The 18,005-nt window shown below is 37.9% G+C and overlaps 1 protein-coding gene and 1 long non-coding RNA gene across 2 annotated transcripts; both read right to left on the reverse strand.

Moving 5' to 3' along the window:
* Positions 1-625: 625 nt before the first annotated feature.
* On the reverse strand, positions 626-1,942 carry LOC112843937 (uncharacterized). The gene is made up of 2 exons (XR_003216485.1): positions 1,641-1,942; positions 626-1,467 (listed from the first exon to the last, which is right to left on the reverse strand). It is a non-coding gene; the product is annotated as an uncharacterized LOC112843937 (long non-coding RNA).
* A 2,285-nt stretch (positions 1,943-4,227) lies between these two features.
* On the reverse strand, positions 4,228-13,227 carry LOC106096908 (protein NLRC3). Its single transcript, XM_025903352.1, has 8 exons — positions 13,181-13,227; positions 12,998-13,096; positions 12,769-12,894; positions 12,653-12,682; positions 12,443-12,493; positions 11,450-11,528; positions 11,063-11,291; positions 4,228-6,029 (listed from the first exon to the last, which is right to left on the reverse strand). Coding segments are annotated over exons 2-8 (2,319 nt in total). The 5' UTR covers positions 13,000-13,096; positions 13,181-13,227.
* Positions 13,228-18,005: the final 4,778 nt, after the last annotated feature.

Here is an 18,005-nt window from a genome sequence, read left to right on the forward strand (position 1 = left end):
TTCACACAGAGGGAACAGTCTGTCTATTCTCTCCATTTCTCAGCTGGTGCTGGCTCTTCCTCCTCCTCTTCCTCACACAGGAAGAGGAGGCTGAGTTTGTCCTTTTGGATCATCAGGGGTGCAAAGCCTCACAGATAAAGTACAGCATTCAAAAGGGAAGTTGGGGGGGATCGTCATATACATATACACACAAAAAACCCTACATTTTACAGTGTTTATTTATCGGACAAAAAATAAATAAATGAAATAGCTGTCCAGTACCTGTGCATGGTAGTGATGGTTCAATAGAACCATCCTATACAACAACAGATACAGGTATTTACATAAACAGAGAACTGGGGATACTCTTCCCTAACTATAACAATATCCATAACAACAACACTCCTCTACATATTTGAAGGTGCAATGCTTCGCAGCCAGTAGCACTTGATTTCAAGGTGTCACTGTTATTATTGTCCGGCCAGAAATGGCAGCCCAGTTAAGGATGGTTTAACAATTTTGTTGTCCGGGTGGAAATCGGGAGAAATTCTGGCTCCGGGAGATTCCGGGACAAACAAGGAAACTGAACCATGAATAATACTAAATCCCACATTATAAATGAAATCAGAAAAACACAAATACTGGGTCACTGATGTAGTATCATGAAATTTACTTCTTTATAAATCTGAATAACAATGTTATACTTCAGAAGCTTTGTCTCCAAATTTACATGCTATTATTACAGTTATTTAATGAAGAGGTATTATATAAAGATTATGAGCTGAACTAAACTTCAGAGAAACACAACATACAAAAAAAGAATCCTGGGATAATCATAGATTCCATTTTTCAATAACTGAAGTTTCCATCATCATTTAAAACATCCATGAATCTGAAAACATGTTTTTGACTGAGAAAGGCAGACATGTACAGACTGAAATGCTCAAGAAGACTATTCATACTAAACTACACACAGACACACTGAAGAACCAAATGAGACCGTAAACCCAGGATAAAGAGGTTCAGTGAATGTAGTGTTGAAGGTGTGGAGGTGGATCAGAGTGTTAGAGACTCTGTAGAAGGACAGAGTGCCAGCAGGACAGTCCACATACACTGCTACTCTCTTAGAGACAGAGGAGGAGGAGATGGATGTTTTTTGGTTATTGTGCCACACAGAGTAACCACAATAATCAGAGCAGCTCAGACTCCAGGACTGATCATTTTTTCCGAACACACAGCCTGTCCTCCCCTTCCTTCTGATTGTTCTGTAACTCACTGATATATAAACTCCTCCTCTCCACTCGACCTCCCAGTAACAACGACCAGTCAGACCATTTCTATACAGCAGTTGAGGACAGATGCAATCAAATCTGTCAGGATGATCAGGATATGGAAGACTCTCCCACACAAACATCACCTTCCTGTTGTTTTCAGACAGTTTGAGGTTTCTGTTTACTGTGTTTATGTCGATTGTGAGTTGACAGGAATCTGATGGAGAGAACAAACACAATCCAGCTGCAGTTATTGATCCGTCATGTGTTCATTGATTGACACTTTGATGATGACTCCTGACATCAGAGATGTGAATGAGTGATGTGACAGTTTGAAGATGGTTGAATGGGCTGCTTTGTTTTCATGAATCACATTAAAAACACACTTACACTTCCTCAGACCTGGTCTCAACCATCGGACTCCAGCAGGCTCCACCCTGAAAGGAGGAGGGGGTCAGACCAGCACAGTCTCTTTCAGCATGCACACATGGACATTACATCGCTCTCATACACATACTGTTAGACACTGATAAAGGAGCAGTCCAACATATTTATAAAAATTGCAGGCTGAGCAGACAATTTGACTTTTTTGTTGTAAGCATACTATTTACTTTACTCTTCAGTTTGTGTGAAACGTATTAAAAAAAATAAAAAATCCCCAAACTTAACTCACGGTGATGTGGTCTGAAAGGTACATATTATGGGCAGCACTGCTTCACCATATAGATTCAGCACGGCCTTATAGATTCAAAATTATTATAATTTATTTATATCAAAGTACTGATACATTTTTGTTTGTTTCATAAAATAGTTTGTTTAATAAATGAGTCCATAATTTATAAAACAAACAAATAGACTAAACAAGTGATTTAACCAGTGATTAAATTAATATCAGTTCAACTGAATGATATTTTTAGAGTGCCAGTCATGACAACAGCTGCCTGTAGGCACTTTAGTTGCTAAATAAAAAACAATCACACAATCCTTCATGAGCATTTTTAGAAAGAAGCACTCCACCTTAAGAGCAAACAAATTTGGCCAACATTACACTGCAGGAGCCAGCGTGTCTGTGATGGTTGTGTGAAGCATCTTCTTGGAGGGTCACACATTCACATGTTTTTATTTATTTATTAAAAACTAGTGTATGTAAACTTTGAATTAGGGTCATGTTGGTATTTACTGTTTTCAGTAAGATTTTTAAAACAGGCAAACACAGTTGTTTAATAAATGGCTTCACCCAACCAGTAACTATGAGTGAAAGATAAGTGCTCCCTTATTCTTTTAAGGGAGCACAGTTTCAACAGTAACGGTCAGAAACAGCAGCATAGCAGTGCAATACATTTTAATTAGATGAAGTCAAATGCTGATGCTTAATTATTTCATGTGACTAATATGTTAGTTTACTCTTTTGATGGAGCTCATACATGTTTGATGTCCAAATATCATAGACATCGAGCAATGAGGCAAGTGTACCAGAGGGAATAAAGGACAGAAAGAACTGCCATCTATTACTGTTATATTAGAGACTGGCTGTGGCTGCAAAAGGCTTCTCTATACCTAAGAGTGTTGAGTCCCCAGGATGGATCCTTCAGTATAGCAGACAGCTGCTTTACTTGTTCCTGTCCTGGATGATTGTAGCTCAGGTCCAGCTCCCTCAGATAAGAAGGGTTGGAGCTCAGAGCTGAGACGAGAGAACCACAAGCTTCGTCTGTGATCAAACAACCTGACAACCTGCAGACACCAAGCATGACAGCTAATCTTCCAGAATAGCAGTGCAGTTAAAAAGAAACTTACTCAGAAAGACTGTAGATATATATAAATAAATGTAGTGGTTTAGTGTGTAGTGGGCAAACTACAATGTTGACCAGAAGATGGCACTAAATTTCAAACACAGATGATCATTTAGGTTACTATAAATCACTGAGAGAAAACATTAAAATCTAAATGTTTTATCATAGTCAATGATATGATAAACAATGAAATATAATAGTTCAAATAAAAGTAGAATAGTTAAAATGAAAGTAAAAAATATAAATCTATGCTAAACTTAAACTAAGTTGGAACCTATTTTCAGTCTTTAACCAAATTCAAGTAAAAATCTGAATAATTTGTGACAATACATTATGGTGGAAAGAAGGAGAAAATTTATGAAAAATCCTAAAAACCGTCTGTCTAACAATCATAAAAATGAAGCTAACGAAAGTGGTTATTAGTAATAAAAAAATGTAGAATCCTGACCTGAGTGTTTCTAGTTTACAGTGAAGACTTCCTAATCCAGAAGACAACACTTTCACTCCTGATTTTGCCAGGTCATTGTTACTCAAGTCCAGCTCAGTTAGACTACAGAACTGGGAACTGAGAATGGAAGATATAATTTCACAGCTTCTCTGTGATAGGTCACAGCCACTCAGTCTGGAAAGACAACAAAACACCAAAAAAAAAAAGATAATTCTTGTACATGCAAAGTCTTTACTGGCCTACTCTGAGTGAGTAAATAAAGTGCTTAAAATGAAATGCTTAACTCTTTCCAATAAATGTATATATGAGTTTGTTAGTCTCATCACCAGACTTTATAGATTTTAATAATCAAAAACATGAATATACATCTGTAAAACATCAAACATCAAATTCAAAGTCTGGGAAGTTTTATTTTTAAATAGCTACTAATTACCTTCTCACATCAAATTGCAAAATACATTATCTGACCTGATAGTTTTCAGTGTAATGTGTGGATGCTTCAGTCCAGCAGATATCAACTTCACTCCTGAGTCCCGCAGGTTGTTGTTACTCAGATCTATAGCTGTCAACTCACAGTCCTCCATTGTAAGCACAGAGGACAGAGCTTCACAGCTTCTCTCTGACAGGTTACAGCTATTTAGCCTGAAGATACAGTAATATGAAATTAAGCAGTGATGGATGTGTTTGTCATTCCTGTTAAAGGGAGAGATGGATTTTTAAATCTTTAAATCTTTATAACTTACAGAGCTTTTTGAGAAGCTTTGACCACTGGCAGCAGTTTCAGAAGAGCATCCTCTGAAGTAGAATATTTCTTCAAGTCAAAAACCTCAAGGTCTTCTTCTGACGACAGTAAGATGAAAACCAGAGCTGACCACTGAGCAGGAGACAGCTCATCTGTGGAGAAATGTTCTGAACTCAAAGACTGTTGGATCTTCTCCACTATGGCACGATCATTCAGCTCATTTAAACAGTGGAACAGGTTGATGCTTTTCTCTACAGACAGATTCTCATTGAGCTTCTTCTTTATGTACTGGACAGTTTCCTGATTGATCTGTGAGCCATTTCCTGTCTGTGTCAGAAGACCTTGTAGGAGGGTCTGATTGGACTGCAGTGAAAGACCCAGGAGGAAGCGAAGAAACAAGTCCAGTAATCCATTTGGACTCTGTAAGGCCTTTTTGACAGCAGTCTGATAGAATTGAGACCCTGTATGTTGTCTTGTTTCAAAGTTCCTGCAGGTGTTTTGTTTTTCTTCCAGCAGATTGACTCCAGAGTTGATGAAGGTCAGATGAACATGAAGAGCAGCCAGAAACTCCTGAACACTCAGATGGATGAAGCAGAACACCTTGTCCTGGTACAGTCCTCTCTCCTCTTTAAAGATCTGTGTGAACACTCCTGAGTACACTGAGGCTGCTCTGATATCGATGCCACACTCTGTCAGGTCTGATTCATAGAAGATCAGGTTGTCTTTCTGCAGCTGCTCAAAAGCCAGTTTTCCCAGAGACTCAATCATCTTCCTGCTCTCTGGACTCCAGTGTGGATCTGTCTCAGCTCCTCCATCATACTTGACCTTCTTCACTTTAGTCTGAACAACCAGGAAGTGGATGTACATATCAGTCAAGGTCTTTGGCAGCTGTCCTCCGTCTCTGGTTTTCAGCACATCCTCCACAACTGTAGCGGTGATCCAGCAGAAGACTGGGATGTGACACATGATGTGGAGGCTTCGTGATGTCTTGATGTGGGAAATGATCTTGCTGGCCTGCTGATCATCTCTAGATCTCTTCCTGAAATACTCCTCCTTCTGTGGGTCAGTGAACCCCCTGACCTCTGTCACCATGTCGACACACTCAGCAGGGATCTGATTGGCTGCTGCAGGTCGTGTGGTTATCCAGAGGTGAACAGAAGGAAGCAGTTTCCCTCTTATAAGGTTTGTCAGCAGCACTTCCACTGAGGTGGACTTTCTAGGGTCAGTTAGGATGTCTGTATTGTTAAAGTCCAGAGGAAGTCGACACTCATCCAGACCATCAAAGATAAACAAAACCTGGAAGTCCTCAAAGCTGCAGATTCTTACTTCTCTGATTTCACTAAAGAAGAGATTAACAAGTTCCACCAAACTCAACTTTTTCTCTTTAAGGACATTCAGTTCTCTGAATGCAAATGGAAATATGAACTGAAAATTCTGGTTAGCCTTTTTTTCAGCCCAGTCTAGCGTGAACTTCTGTGTTAAGACTGTTTTCCCGATGCCAGCCACTCCCTTTGTCAGGACTGTTCTGATTTGTTTATCTCTTCCAGGTGGGGGTTTAAAGATGTCTTCTTGTGTGATTGTTGTTTCTTTTTTGTGTAGTTTCCTCGATGCTGTTTCAATCTGTCTTATCTCATGTTTGGCATTCACGTTTCCAGTCCCTCCCTCTGTGATGTAGAGCTCTGTGTAGATCTGATTCAGAAGGGTTGGATTTCCTGTTTTAGCGATCCCCTCAAACACAAACCCAAATTTCTTCTTTAGGTGAGATTTAAGTTCATATTGATAACGTCGAGCAAAGATTTCTGAAAACATAAAATAAATAACCCAAATACATGAATTATTATATAGTCAACATCTCATTTCCCTAAAGAGTGAACATATATTTGTCTACCTCTTGAGATTACTGTACACTACTATTCTTATTGTATATATTGTATATCTTATATCTTATTTTTTGATTTGATTTGATTTTATTGATTAGCATTCAAATATCTCAGTGAATACAGAATAAAGATTACCACAAAGCAAAAAATCATGAGACAAGGCCAATCAAAGGTATTGGCTGAAGCATTTGCTTATTACGCCAACCCTTTTAACAAAAAATCTTTTGCATGCAGCTCCTACAGGGCTCGAAGCAAAGAATAAAACAAAGCAAAAACAAACAAACAAACAAACAAACAAACAAAAAAACTTTCCACCTTAGATAAGTAACTACATCAAAGCAAAACAATCAAGAGTTTCAGTATTATTATTTTTGCTCTTTTCATTCTTGATTTATATATTTTTCTAATACTCTATTTTTAAACATGTTTTTAAACAAGGAAATTGAACTACACCTTTTTAAATCACTGTCATAACTATTCCACAGGTTAACTCCTCTAACAGAAACACATCTCTGCTTTATATTTGTCCTTATCTTGTTTTTTTAAAGACATCTGTTCCCCTTAAGTCATATTGACTCTCTCTGACTTCAAACAGCTTCTGAGTACTGCGGCAAAGCAAGTTATTTTCTGCTTTATACATTATCTGTGCCATTTTATATTCAACTAAATCATAAAATTTTAGGGTATTCAGATTAATAAACAAAATGTTAGTTGGTTCTATATAGTTTGATTGATTTATAATTCTTATAGCTCTTTTTTGTAACTTGAAAATAGGAAGAGTATTTGTTTTATATGCATTACCCCATATCTCCAGACAATAAGTCATATATGGAAGCAACAGAGTACAATAAAGTGTGTATAATGATTTCTTGTTCAGGACTTGCTTTGTTTTGTAGAGAATAGCAATGGTTTTTGACATTTTTGTTTTCACATGGTTTATATGAGACTTCCAGCTCAGCTTATCATCAATTAGCACTCCAAGAAATTTATTTTCGAACACTCTTTCAATTTCAATTCCATTAACCCTGATTTTAGATACATTTTTCATTTGTCTAGTGCCAAAAATAATCAATTTTGTTTTCTTTATATTTAGTGATAACTTATTTACATCAAACCAGTTTTTTTAATATATTTAACTCCTTTTCCACTGTAGTCAGAAGCTGTTCTAGGTCTTCACCTGAGCAATACGGAGTAGTATCATCAGCGAACAATACACATTTTAACAGTTTGGAAACACTACATATGTCATTTGTATATAATATGAATAATTTAGGGCCCAGCACAGAGCCCTGAGGAACACCACAAGTTACCTTCAACTGCTTAGATTTTACATTATTGATTTCAACATATTGATATCTGTCATCCAGGTAACTTTTCATCCACTTATATGCTATCCCTCTTATGCCATATCTCTCTAGTTTATTCATTAATATAGAATGATCAATTGTATCAAACGCCTTTTGTAAGTCTATAAAAACACCAACAGTATATTCCTTATTATCTATTGCATTAGATATCCCTTCTACAAGTTCCATCACTGCCATCCAAGTGGACCTTTTCGCTCTAAAGCCATATTGGTTATCACTTAGGAAATTATGCTTCTCCATATATTTATCAAGTCTATTAACAAATAACTTTTCTAAAATTTTTGAGAACTGTGGGAGTAGTGATATTGGCCTGTAGTTGGTAAACTGACATCTCTCTCCGTTTTTATGGATTGGAATAACGTTTGCTATTTTCATTTGTGAGGGAAACACACCAGTTCGAAAGGACAGATTACAAATGTATGCGAAAGGTTGCACTATATATTCTATAATACTTTTAATTAATATCATGTCAATACCAAAACAGTTGGTGGACTTTTTATTTTTAAATGTCTTCACAATGTTAATTATTTCTCTATGAGTTACAGCACCAATAAACATGGTGGACACATTCTGAGTAATATGTTTATTTAGGTCGTTATTATTTCTTGACTCTGGAATTTCTTTTGCTAAATTAAAGCCAACATTTACAAAGAAATCATTAAATTCATTTACAATGTCTTTAGTTTTATCAAGCACACTATCTTTATCTTTTTTAAAATAGTCTGGATAATTCTTATTTTTTGAGCCCTTTTTGATTATACTATTTAATATCCTCCATGTTTCTTGTATGTTACTTCTGTTTTGCTCCAATAATGTGTGGTAATATTCTTTCTTACTTGTTCTTATAATATTTACTAATCTATTTTTATATAACTTTTACTTTATTTCAGCATCTTTCGTCCTCTGTTTTATGAATCTCTTATATAGATTATTTTTCTTTTTACATGCATCTTCTATCCCCTTTGTGATCCATGGCTTATTTGATCTGTGATGCTTTCCAGTGATTTTCATTAAAGGACAATGTTTTTCATATAGTGAAAATACCGTTGATAGGAATGCATCATATGCACTACTTGAATCTTCATTTGCAAAAACCTCATTCCAATTGTGTTCCTTTAAGTCCACCTGGAGGGCAGCAATGGCTTTTGATGTTCTATGTCGTATCATATCAAATGTTTGATTCTTTTTTTTAGTTTTAATCCCAAAATAATTTTGAAAAATTGCAAAAACAGGAAGATGATCACTTATATCAGTTATAAGAAGTCCACCTACTATTTCATGGTCAATTTTATTTGTGAATATATTATCTATCAATGTAGCTGTATCAATTGTTATTCTACTTGGTTTTATAATTACAGGGAAAAGGCAGTTACTATACATTGTACTGATGAAATCTGTTGTTTTCTGATGTCCATTTGGGTTTAGCAAATCTATATTAAAATCACCACAAATTATTTGCACTTTTTTATCATTTAGGTTGCTAAACATAGCAGCAAGTTTTTCATTGAATGTCTCAAGGCATGATCCTGGTGTCCTATAGATGCAACTTATAATTATATTGCTAGCTTTTTCAACATGGATTTCGATAGTAACACATTCCATTACGTCATCTATGATGCTTGACATACATTCAATCAGACTACATTTCAAAACTTTATCTACATATAAAGCAACACCGCCTCCTGTTTTATTCACCCAGTTCATTGTAAATAATTCGTATCCTTCCAGTCCCATTTCACTAACTTTCTCATTATCGAGCCAGGTTTCTGATATTGCAATTATATTAAACTTTTTTAACTTACTTAAACATTCTGTAATTTTAGAAACATTTTTATACAGGCTTCTACTACAGGGAGTGCAGAATTATTAGGCAAGTTGTATTTTTGAGGAATAATTTTATTATTGAACAACAACCATGTTCTCAATGAACCCAAAAAACTCATTAATATCAAAGCTGAATGTTTTTGGAAGTAGTTTTTAGTTTGTTTTTAGTTTTAGCTATTTTAGGGGGATATCTGTGTGTGCAGGTGACTATTACTGTGCATAATTATTAGGCAACTTAACAAAAAACAAATATATACCCATTTCAATTATTTATTTTTACCAGTGAAACCAATATAACATCTCCACATTCACAAATATACATTTCTGACATTCAAAAACCAAACAAAAACAAATCAGCGACCAATATAGCCACCTTTCTTTGCAAGGACACTCAAAAGCCTGCCATCCATGGATTCTGTCAGTGTTTTGATCTGTTCACCATTAACATTGCGTGCAGCAGCAACCACAGCCTCCCAGACACTGTTCAGAGAGGTGTACTGTTTTCCCTCCTTGTAAATCTCACATTTGATGATGGACCACAGGTTCTCAATGGGGTTCAGATCAGGTGAACAAGGAGGCCATGTCATTAGTTTTTCTTCTTTTATACCCTTTCTTGCCAGCCACGCTGTGGAGTACTTGGACGCGTGTGATGGAGCATTGTCCTGCATGAAAATCATGTTTTTCTTGAAGGATGCAGAATTCTTCCTGTACCACTGCTTGAAGAAGGTGTCTTCCAGAAACTGGCAGTAGGACTGGGAGTTGAGCTTGACTCCATCCTCAACCCGAAAAGGCCCCACAAGCTCATCTTTGATGATACCAGCCCAAACCAGTACTCCACCTCCACCTTGCTGGCGTCTGAGTCGGACTGGAGCTCTCTGCCCTTTACCAATCCAGCCACGGGCCCATCCATCTGGCCCATCAAGACTCACTCTCATTTCATCAGTCCATAAAACCTTAGAAAAATCAGTCTTGAGATATTTCTTGGCCCAGTCTTGACGTTTCAGCTTGTGTGTCTTGTTCAGTGGTGGTCGTCTTTCAGCCTTTCTTACCTTGGCCATGTCTCTGAGTATTGCATACCTTGTGCTTTTGGGCACTCCAGTGATGTTGCAGCTCTGAAATATGGCCAAACTGGTGGCAAGTGGCATCTTGGCAGCTGCACGCTTGACTTTTCTCAGTTCATGGGCAGTTATTTTGCGCCTTGGTTTTTCCACACGCTTCTTGCGACCCTGTTGACTATTTTGAATGAAACGCTTGATTGTTCGATGATCACGCTTCAGAAGCTTTGCAATTTTAAGACTGCTGCATCCCTCTGCAAGATATCTCACTATTTTTGACTTTTCTGAGCCTGTCAAGTCCTTCTTTTGACCCATTTTGCCAAAGGAAAGGAAGTTGCCTAATAATTATGCACACCTGATATAGGGTGTTGATGTCATTAGACCACACCCCTTCTCATTACAGAGATGCACATCACCTAATATGCTTAATTGGTAGTGGGCTTTCGAGCCTATGCAGCTTGAAGTAAGACAACATGCATGAAGAGGATGATGTGGACAAAATACTCATTTGCCTAATAATTCTGCACTCCCTGTATTGAAATGTATGACCGACAATCTTATTCATCTGTTCCTCTGTCTCTCCTGCTGCTTTGAGCATGTACATGACAAAAGAATTTCCCTCGGGATAAATAAAGTCATTCTTATTCTTATTCTTATATTAGTTGCATTTATCCAACATCTGCAATCTTGAGAAAAATCCTCTTACTGTTTTGCAGACTATCAGCAAGTTCCTCTTGTTTAATTTTCCTCAGGAAGTGCAGTGTAATCTTCACAAAAGCCTCTCTGCTGTTTTCCCACTGCTCTTTAACCTCACCCTCCAGCATCTCTTCATCCTTGCTCTGACTTTCTAAGTATTCTGGAAAATCTGCATGTAAAACCTCCTGTAGTTCCTTCAGTTGTTTCTTCACAAAAGAGATGATGTTGTCCTCCACGAGCTGGAACAAAATACCACACAAATGATACAATAAATTGAAATAATTGAGCCAAACATCAGATCCATGTTGTACACACTAACAATCCACTGGTCTGCAAACTGCAGCATAGAGATGACTGTGAACAAAATATATGTAAAACTGGTTATACATGTACAGACCATAAATATTGACTCCAAGTGTGTTTGACACGAATGTGCAGATTGCCCACTGGGTACCTCTGAGCTCTCCTGGTCCAAGCTATGGAGGAATCAAAATAAACCTATCACATAGGTAGCATAAATTCTAGGAGTTTCCAAATCAATAATCTGATATATATTTTTAAAGAGAATGAATTCAATCACCACTTTAGCATTATCAAAAGAAAAAAACAACAAAACTGAATCTAACAAAGTCAAGAAGAGGTAGGAGTATAATTAGCACTCCCAAGCCAGTCAGGACCTGGGTTAACAAACAACTCTGCTGATTAACAGGGTGACAGTTAAAACTGCCAGTATTGGCTAAAGGCAAAAGAGGAGGAGAAGGGAACGGCATATTCAAATGCAGTGAGAGAGAAGGAAGGTAACAATATGGGCTTCAAATGGTGGGCCACAATTGGTAAACAAAGCAAATTGGTTGAGCGAAAGAAGGGATGTAGAAATGTTGTGTGTGGAAGGACAGCAAGGCCAGGGCCGTTGGAGGTGGATTCAAACTATTGTTCAAAGGTGTAGTTATGAAACATAATGAAGTAGGAGGAAGGAAAAGTATGTGAATAGTGCTGTGCAGGTCAAAAGAATGTCAGACAGGATCTAAGGAGCTTGGAAAGAAAAAGGTCATGAGTTTAACACCAGTAATCCAACGGGTGATGTTGAGTGTTTTTAGTGGGCATGCCCCACAGGTTGTTCCGAAATGTCATTCGGAAGAGAAAGACAAATTATGAAGTAAGCTAGGTGAAATGGTAAAGAGTGTTCCTGGGCAGGGATTACAGAGTGGTAATTGCAGCAGGTCAGTGGGCAGAAAGGTGAAGGGAACAGAGGTCACGAGAAGACCTATCGGTCCAGTAGATTAGAATAAATATCGGATATCAGACACAAAAATCAGCACAAACAGGCCTAAACTTGTGGAAAGCAGAGAAACTCTCCATGCTGAGTCAGTTACATTTAAATAGAGATTACCTATCTGGAGCAAAATGTTGTCCTTTAAAATCAATGCTCATATCCTTTGATTGATCACTCTTTAAGGACACACAGCTGGGTTTAGGTTCAGGAGAATTCAGAGTCTGATGGATACTTAAAAAAAAAAGAGGTTAATACAATTATTTCAAGACCAAAAGCAGGACTGTCTCATAAACAAAACTAATATGGACATGAATTGAGGAAATCTTTCCTCTTGTGGTCATACATTCATCTAAAGGCCTGAAAATCAAAACAGCAGCAAAACAAAAATTAACAAAATGTATTTGTTTTCTATATCTTAACAAAGTCAACATGCTTCTGCTTACTTTACAGAATTAGCCTGTCCATCTTTAAAATCAGTAGGCAGTTTCCTTGAATTATTGCTCTTAAAGGAGACATCGCTGGGTTCATCTTTATATTCATGTCCAGGTGCGTCTGGTCTTTGATGAATCCTGACAGAAGAAATGTTGTTAAATTCCGCAAATGTTTCCTTGCACATAAAACCTTAAAATGTGTATTTGACGTCCAAATCAGTTAATACCAATATCAACTTACATTTTACCAAAGGAACTTTTTTGTCTGAAATTAATCACAGCTTCCTTTGAATCACTGCTTTTTAAGGACACACAGCTGGGTTCAGGTCCAGGTTGGTTCCTGTGAATAATGATGGAGCAGTGATGTGAGAGCTGAGCTGTGACATGGAGAAGAGTCATGGACAGTTAGAGATGGTCATCTCACCTCTGAGCTTTGGTCTGGCTCTCACACAGAGTTGTTTCACATGGAGGGACTCCCTCCTCTCTGTCCTCACACTGATCCATGCTGCTGAATTCACATCCACATCAGCTCACACACACTTTCTACCTTCACCTGCAGAGGAAACACAAATCATTCATGTGCACATCAACTGAAATCCTCCTTTCCATCATCTGTGCTGTCCAAATACCAGCTGCTTCTTTCCTGCTTCATCTCAGTGTCAGCTGAATGCAGTCAGACAGCAGTGTGAGGCAGAGGAAGCTGCCATCTACTTCTACTATCAGTCCACTAGATGGCGCCATGAATCACACACTGAAATACACTGAGTCACTGTAACTGGAAGCTTCAGTTCATTAATAATCACTCAGTTTAACACACTTAAACAGGATTTTAAAACAGTTTGGATGATCCATAAATCAAAGAGGATCAGTAGTATTTAAGGTAAAGTGAAGAACTGGATATTACTGTTTGAATATGTGATGATTATAATTATTGTGAGTACAAGAAAACAATGATTAGAATAAAATAGGCTCAAGTTTGTTTAGATGATAGGGTGCAGCTGTAGATCACAAGAATAGGACAGGATTTGTTAATGTGTGTGTTTTAGGTTGGTTTAGCTATAAGCCTGGGTGTGTGTAATTGTAGAGAGAGTGGAATTTATTGACAGTGGGGGTCTGCCTGTCATAAAAGGAAATAGAAAGCCACAGCTGGAGGGTGCTAGGAATGTGTGGAACAGCTAGGAAAGAGAGAAGTAGTTCGTTACCCTTCAGCCTGAGGTGCAGAGGGTACGGCATACCCACACACATCCTGTTTTATAGGGGCCTGAGCATTGGTGTCACACACAGACACGCACACTCACACACACATAGTGCTATGTATATTCATATATCATCATTTAGGAAAGTTGTTTTGAATGCTGTAGATGACCATTAGAAACAAAAACACCAAGTCTAAATGTAAGGACCTGATGGACTGCCACTCAGATCTGCTTGTAGGTTGCATGATCTCCCTCTGAACAGAGGTAGATCAAAGCATTAGGGTGTTTGTAACTTCAGAGTGGTTTTTTAGCTGGGTGATAAAAGGGCCAGCAGTATAGAGTGAAGATTACAACATTATCTACCCAATGTACGAGTTTTGGTTTAACGTTTTATAAATCATAGTAAACTAAGGTTCACACGTGTTTCTCTAAATTGTGTTTTTATATTAAGTAACAATTCTTTTATCTTTTGCCTGAACTAATTGGACAGGAAGTCAAATATTTTGTTGTTACACATTAGACCAATGACATCAGTATTTGCAGAAATATATGGAGGTGACTGACAAGTTTCCATGTTACCATGGCAACGTGTTTCACTTCCTTTGGTTGCATTTGTATCTGTCAGAAAAAAGAGAAGACAGGAAACACATGCAACCGTGGTTTGCATTTTTACCATGTGATGTCACATGTCTAGGATGAGTTTTAGTAAAACAGGCTGACACGGGAGAAATCAGTGTCAGCTTTGTGCATTCATCCTAGTCTCTAGCTGTTTCTTCTGTGATATATGCTTACATACATACATATATACATTATATTCTTAAGATTAAATATGTTTAATATTTTTGCTTCAATGTAATGAAAAATTCAATAACTTCTTTTTGACCTATGGAACAAAAGTCTTTACTGCCAGATGTAGCAGGTGTAAATCCTCAGTAACAACCCAACAGGCTGGGCAATGAGTACACAGTGACAGTCAGAAAACTAGAACCTTTAATGGTAAAACATACAAATTATTATCAGTTATTATCAAATTATTATTATTATTAAGCTTTATAATGTTGGAGCAGGATCAAATAAAGTCCATTATAAATGTGTACTACTCAAAGAAATAATTAAAGCTTTCTGTTAATAGAGCAGGAGCGGGAATGGTTTTACAGGTGCAGGGCACTAACATTTTTCCCTCTTCATCTTTTCTGTCTGTCTTGTCATTAGTTTTGCTTTGGCTAAGGTCATTGTCCCTACTGGCACCAAGAGGTGATACCAGAACGTTTGCTGTAAAGTCTCAACAGCATCAAGGAGATACCAAGAGACAGTCACTCTGGTAGAGCTGGACAGGGCCATAAAAGGTCCTGAGCCATCAGCAGTATCTGTTCTTTTGTGCTAAGAGGAACAGGATGAGCACTGTCAGAGCCTTACAAAACAACCTCCAGCAGTGCACTGGTGTAAATGACCGAACAATTAGAAACAGACTTCACGAAGGTGAAGATCCTGTGGTGAAGGTCGAGATCCTCTACTGGGCCCTGTACTCACTGCCCAGCACCACAGCACCAGCCTGATTGTCATTTGCTGTGGAGTACTAGAATTAGCAGGTCCACCACTGGCACCCTGTGTTTTTTACAGATGAGAGCAGGTTTACCCTGAGCATGTGTGACAGCTGTGAAAGGCTCTAAAAAGCAGTGGAGAACGTCATGCTGCCTGTAGCATGTCAGCATGTCCGGTTTAGTGTTGGGTCAGTGATGGTCTGAGGACACAAATCGATGGAGGGATACACAGACTTCTACAGGCTGGGCAACTACACCCTGACTGCCATTAGGTATCAGGATGAAATCCCCAGACCCATGTCCTACCTGACAGTGGTGGAGAGGGTCCTGGGTTCCTCCTGATGAAAAATATGGCGAGAGTATGCAGGCAGTTCCTGGAGGGTGAAGGAACTGACAGCACTGACTGGCCCCCAAGCTTGCCTAACCCAAATCCAACAGAACAACTCTGGGACGTTATGTTTGAGTCCATCTGATGCCACCAAGTTTCAGACTGCTGAGGAGGTCAGTGATGCCCTTCTCCAGATCTGTGATAAGATCCCTCTGTACATCCTCCACCCTCTTGTCAGGAACACACCCAGACATTGTCAGGCTTGCATACAAGCACATGACGTCCATACAGACTACTGAATACCATTTTGAGTTGGTGCCATTAAATTTCATCAAAATGGACTCACCTCTCAGAAAATTTTTCACTTCGGTTTTCTGAGTGTCTTTGAATTCATTAGGTTTGTTATTTTCATTCCCATCAAACGACGTGGCCTCTTTTCATTCCGACCACATTACCTATTCAATATCAGTACAAATATCCACGGTGTCCTTTTCCCCCACTGACATCTGATGTGTTTTCAAAGTGTTCATTTTTTGAGCAGTGTACATGTTCACTCTGTTCTAGGAAGAAATCAGTAGAAATACATAAATAAAATGTCATCTTTTGCAGAGCTATATATGATTATATCATTTCTAAAAATAAACAGAAATTTTGAGCTCTTAATAATTAGGAAAAAAAACCCCTTAAAGGTAGGTGTGGTGGAAGACACCAAAATGAAAGCATTGCTCTCATCTTAACAAGTGTTCTCAGACAAATGTAGTAAAAGTAAAAATACTGTTCATTTGGAACAGCTCCTGTCTATGGTTTAATCATTGAATTATGGAAGGTGTACTTTGAGTTGAAGTAACTGTAGCGGTGGGAATATCTCAAGCAGAAAAAAAGAAATATTCAAAGTTACTCGAAGAGAGCAGTGAAGAAAAAATATTGAGTTAACTTTCAGCACTTTCAGGTCCAGGATAAGATCAAATTTGTAAAGCTAGTTTCAAAATAAAAGACAAAAATCCTCATGGTGAAAATATTTAAATAGGAATTCAAATATAGTTAATAAGTAGGTAAGTTCCTTGGCTCACATACAAAGAAACATGCACACAGATAAAATTGTGGCTGACACATTTACCTGCTGGCCTCCTTCATTCACTCTGAGTCTGTTACTGTGAACTATGAGCGGCAGAGTTGTGCTGGAACTAAACTGCACACAGCTGATGTGATCCAGGAAAAATTACAGACCGCCTGACTCACCTTCACACGGAGCTTCAAATGGAAACAATCATCTGATACGAAATACAGGAAAGTGAAATGAAACTTCAATGAGGAAGGAAACACTCAGAGATGCGTTTAAGGCCAATCAGAATTGACAAAATCAACATCTGATCACTTTATAGTTTTAATCTTTTTGGGGAGAGAAATGTTTTTGACGCATATATTACTGTTTGTCTTACGGTGTAATTTTTTTGTCACTTAAACGTCAAACACACAGGCCTATTTTTTAACTTGAAGGATTAAGCTCTTAATTTCTTCAATGCTTAAAACATTTATTTTTTCAAGTCTGACAGTGTACTGTTGTTTTGTGTGAGCTGCATCCTTGATTAAGTTCTGAACTGAACTGAACTTTTGGGGAGCAGCGAAGTTTCACAGGGAGCGAAATAAATGCAGCACGTCCTACACATTTAGTGAGAGCCAGTCATTTATATCAGAATGTAGGTCAAAGTTTTACCAGCAGAGAGCGACAACTCACCAATTTAGAGTCAAACTCGTTCACAGTTGATATTAGTTTTACTAGAGCTTCAGTGAACTTTCATCATATTTTAAACACATAATTGAGAGAGAGTCCTCTGATGATGAAACATGAGAGCCTCACTGTAATGCGCCATTTGTGGTGTTGCAGAGCTGTCTGACTGTACTTGTGGTCATTATGGGATGATTCCTCTGGTTTGAGCAAAAAGGTTTTTAACGCTGGAAATCCATCAGCTCACTTTAACAGACAGTGGCTCGATTTACTAACAGTCAGCACCAGAGAAACAAACATGTTCAGGCATTAAAAAACTACGGTTGGGATTTTCAAGTGGTGTAGTGTCATTTTTGTGACTGAGAGGCATGGTCACAGCAAGTCTTTTTATGGCAGATCTATAATGTATTTCACATTTTACATTAATAATAATATTTGTGGTATGCAGTAAATTTAAC

Source organism: Oreochromis niloticus, linkage group LG23 (genome assembly GCF_001858045.2).
Source record: "Oreochromis niloticus isolate F11D_XX linkage group LG23, O_niloticus_UMD_NMBU, whole genome shotgun sequence".
NCBI lineage: Eukaryota > Metazoa > Chordata > Actinopteri > Cichliformes > Cichlidae > Oreochromis > Oreochromis niloticus.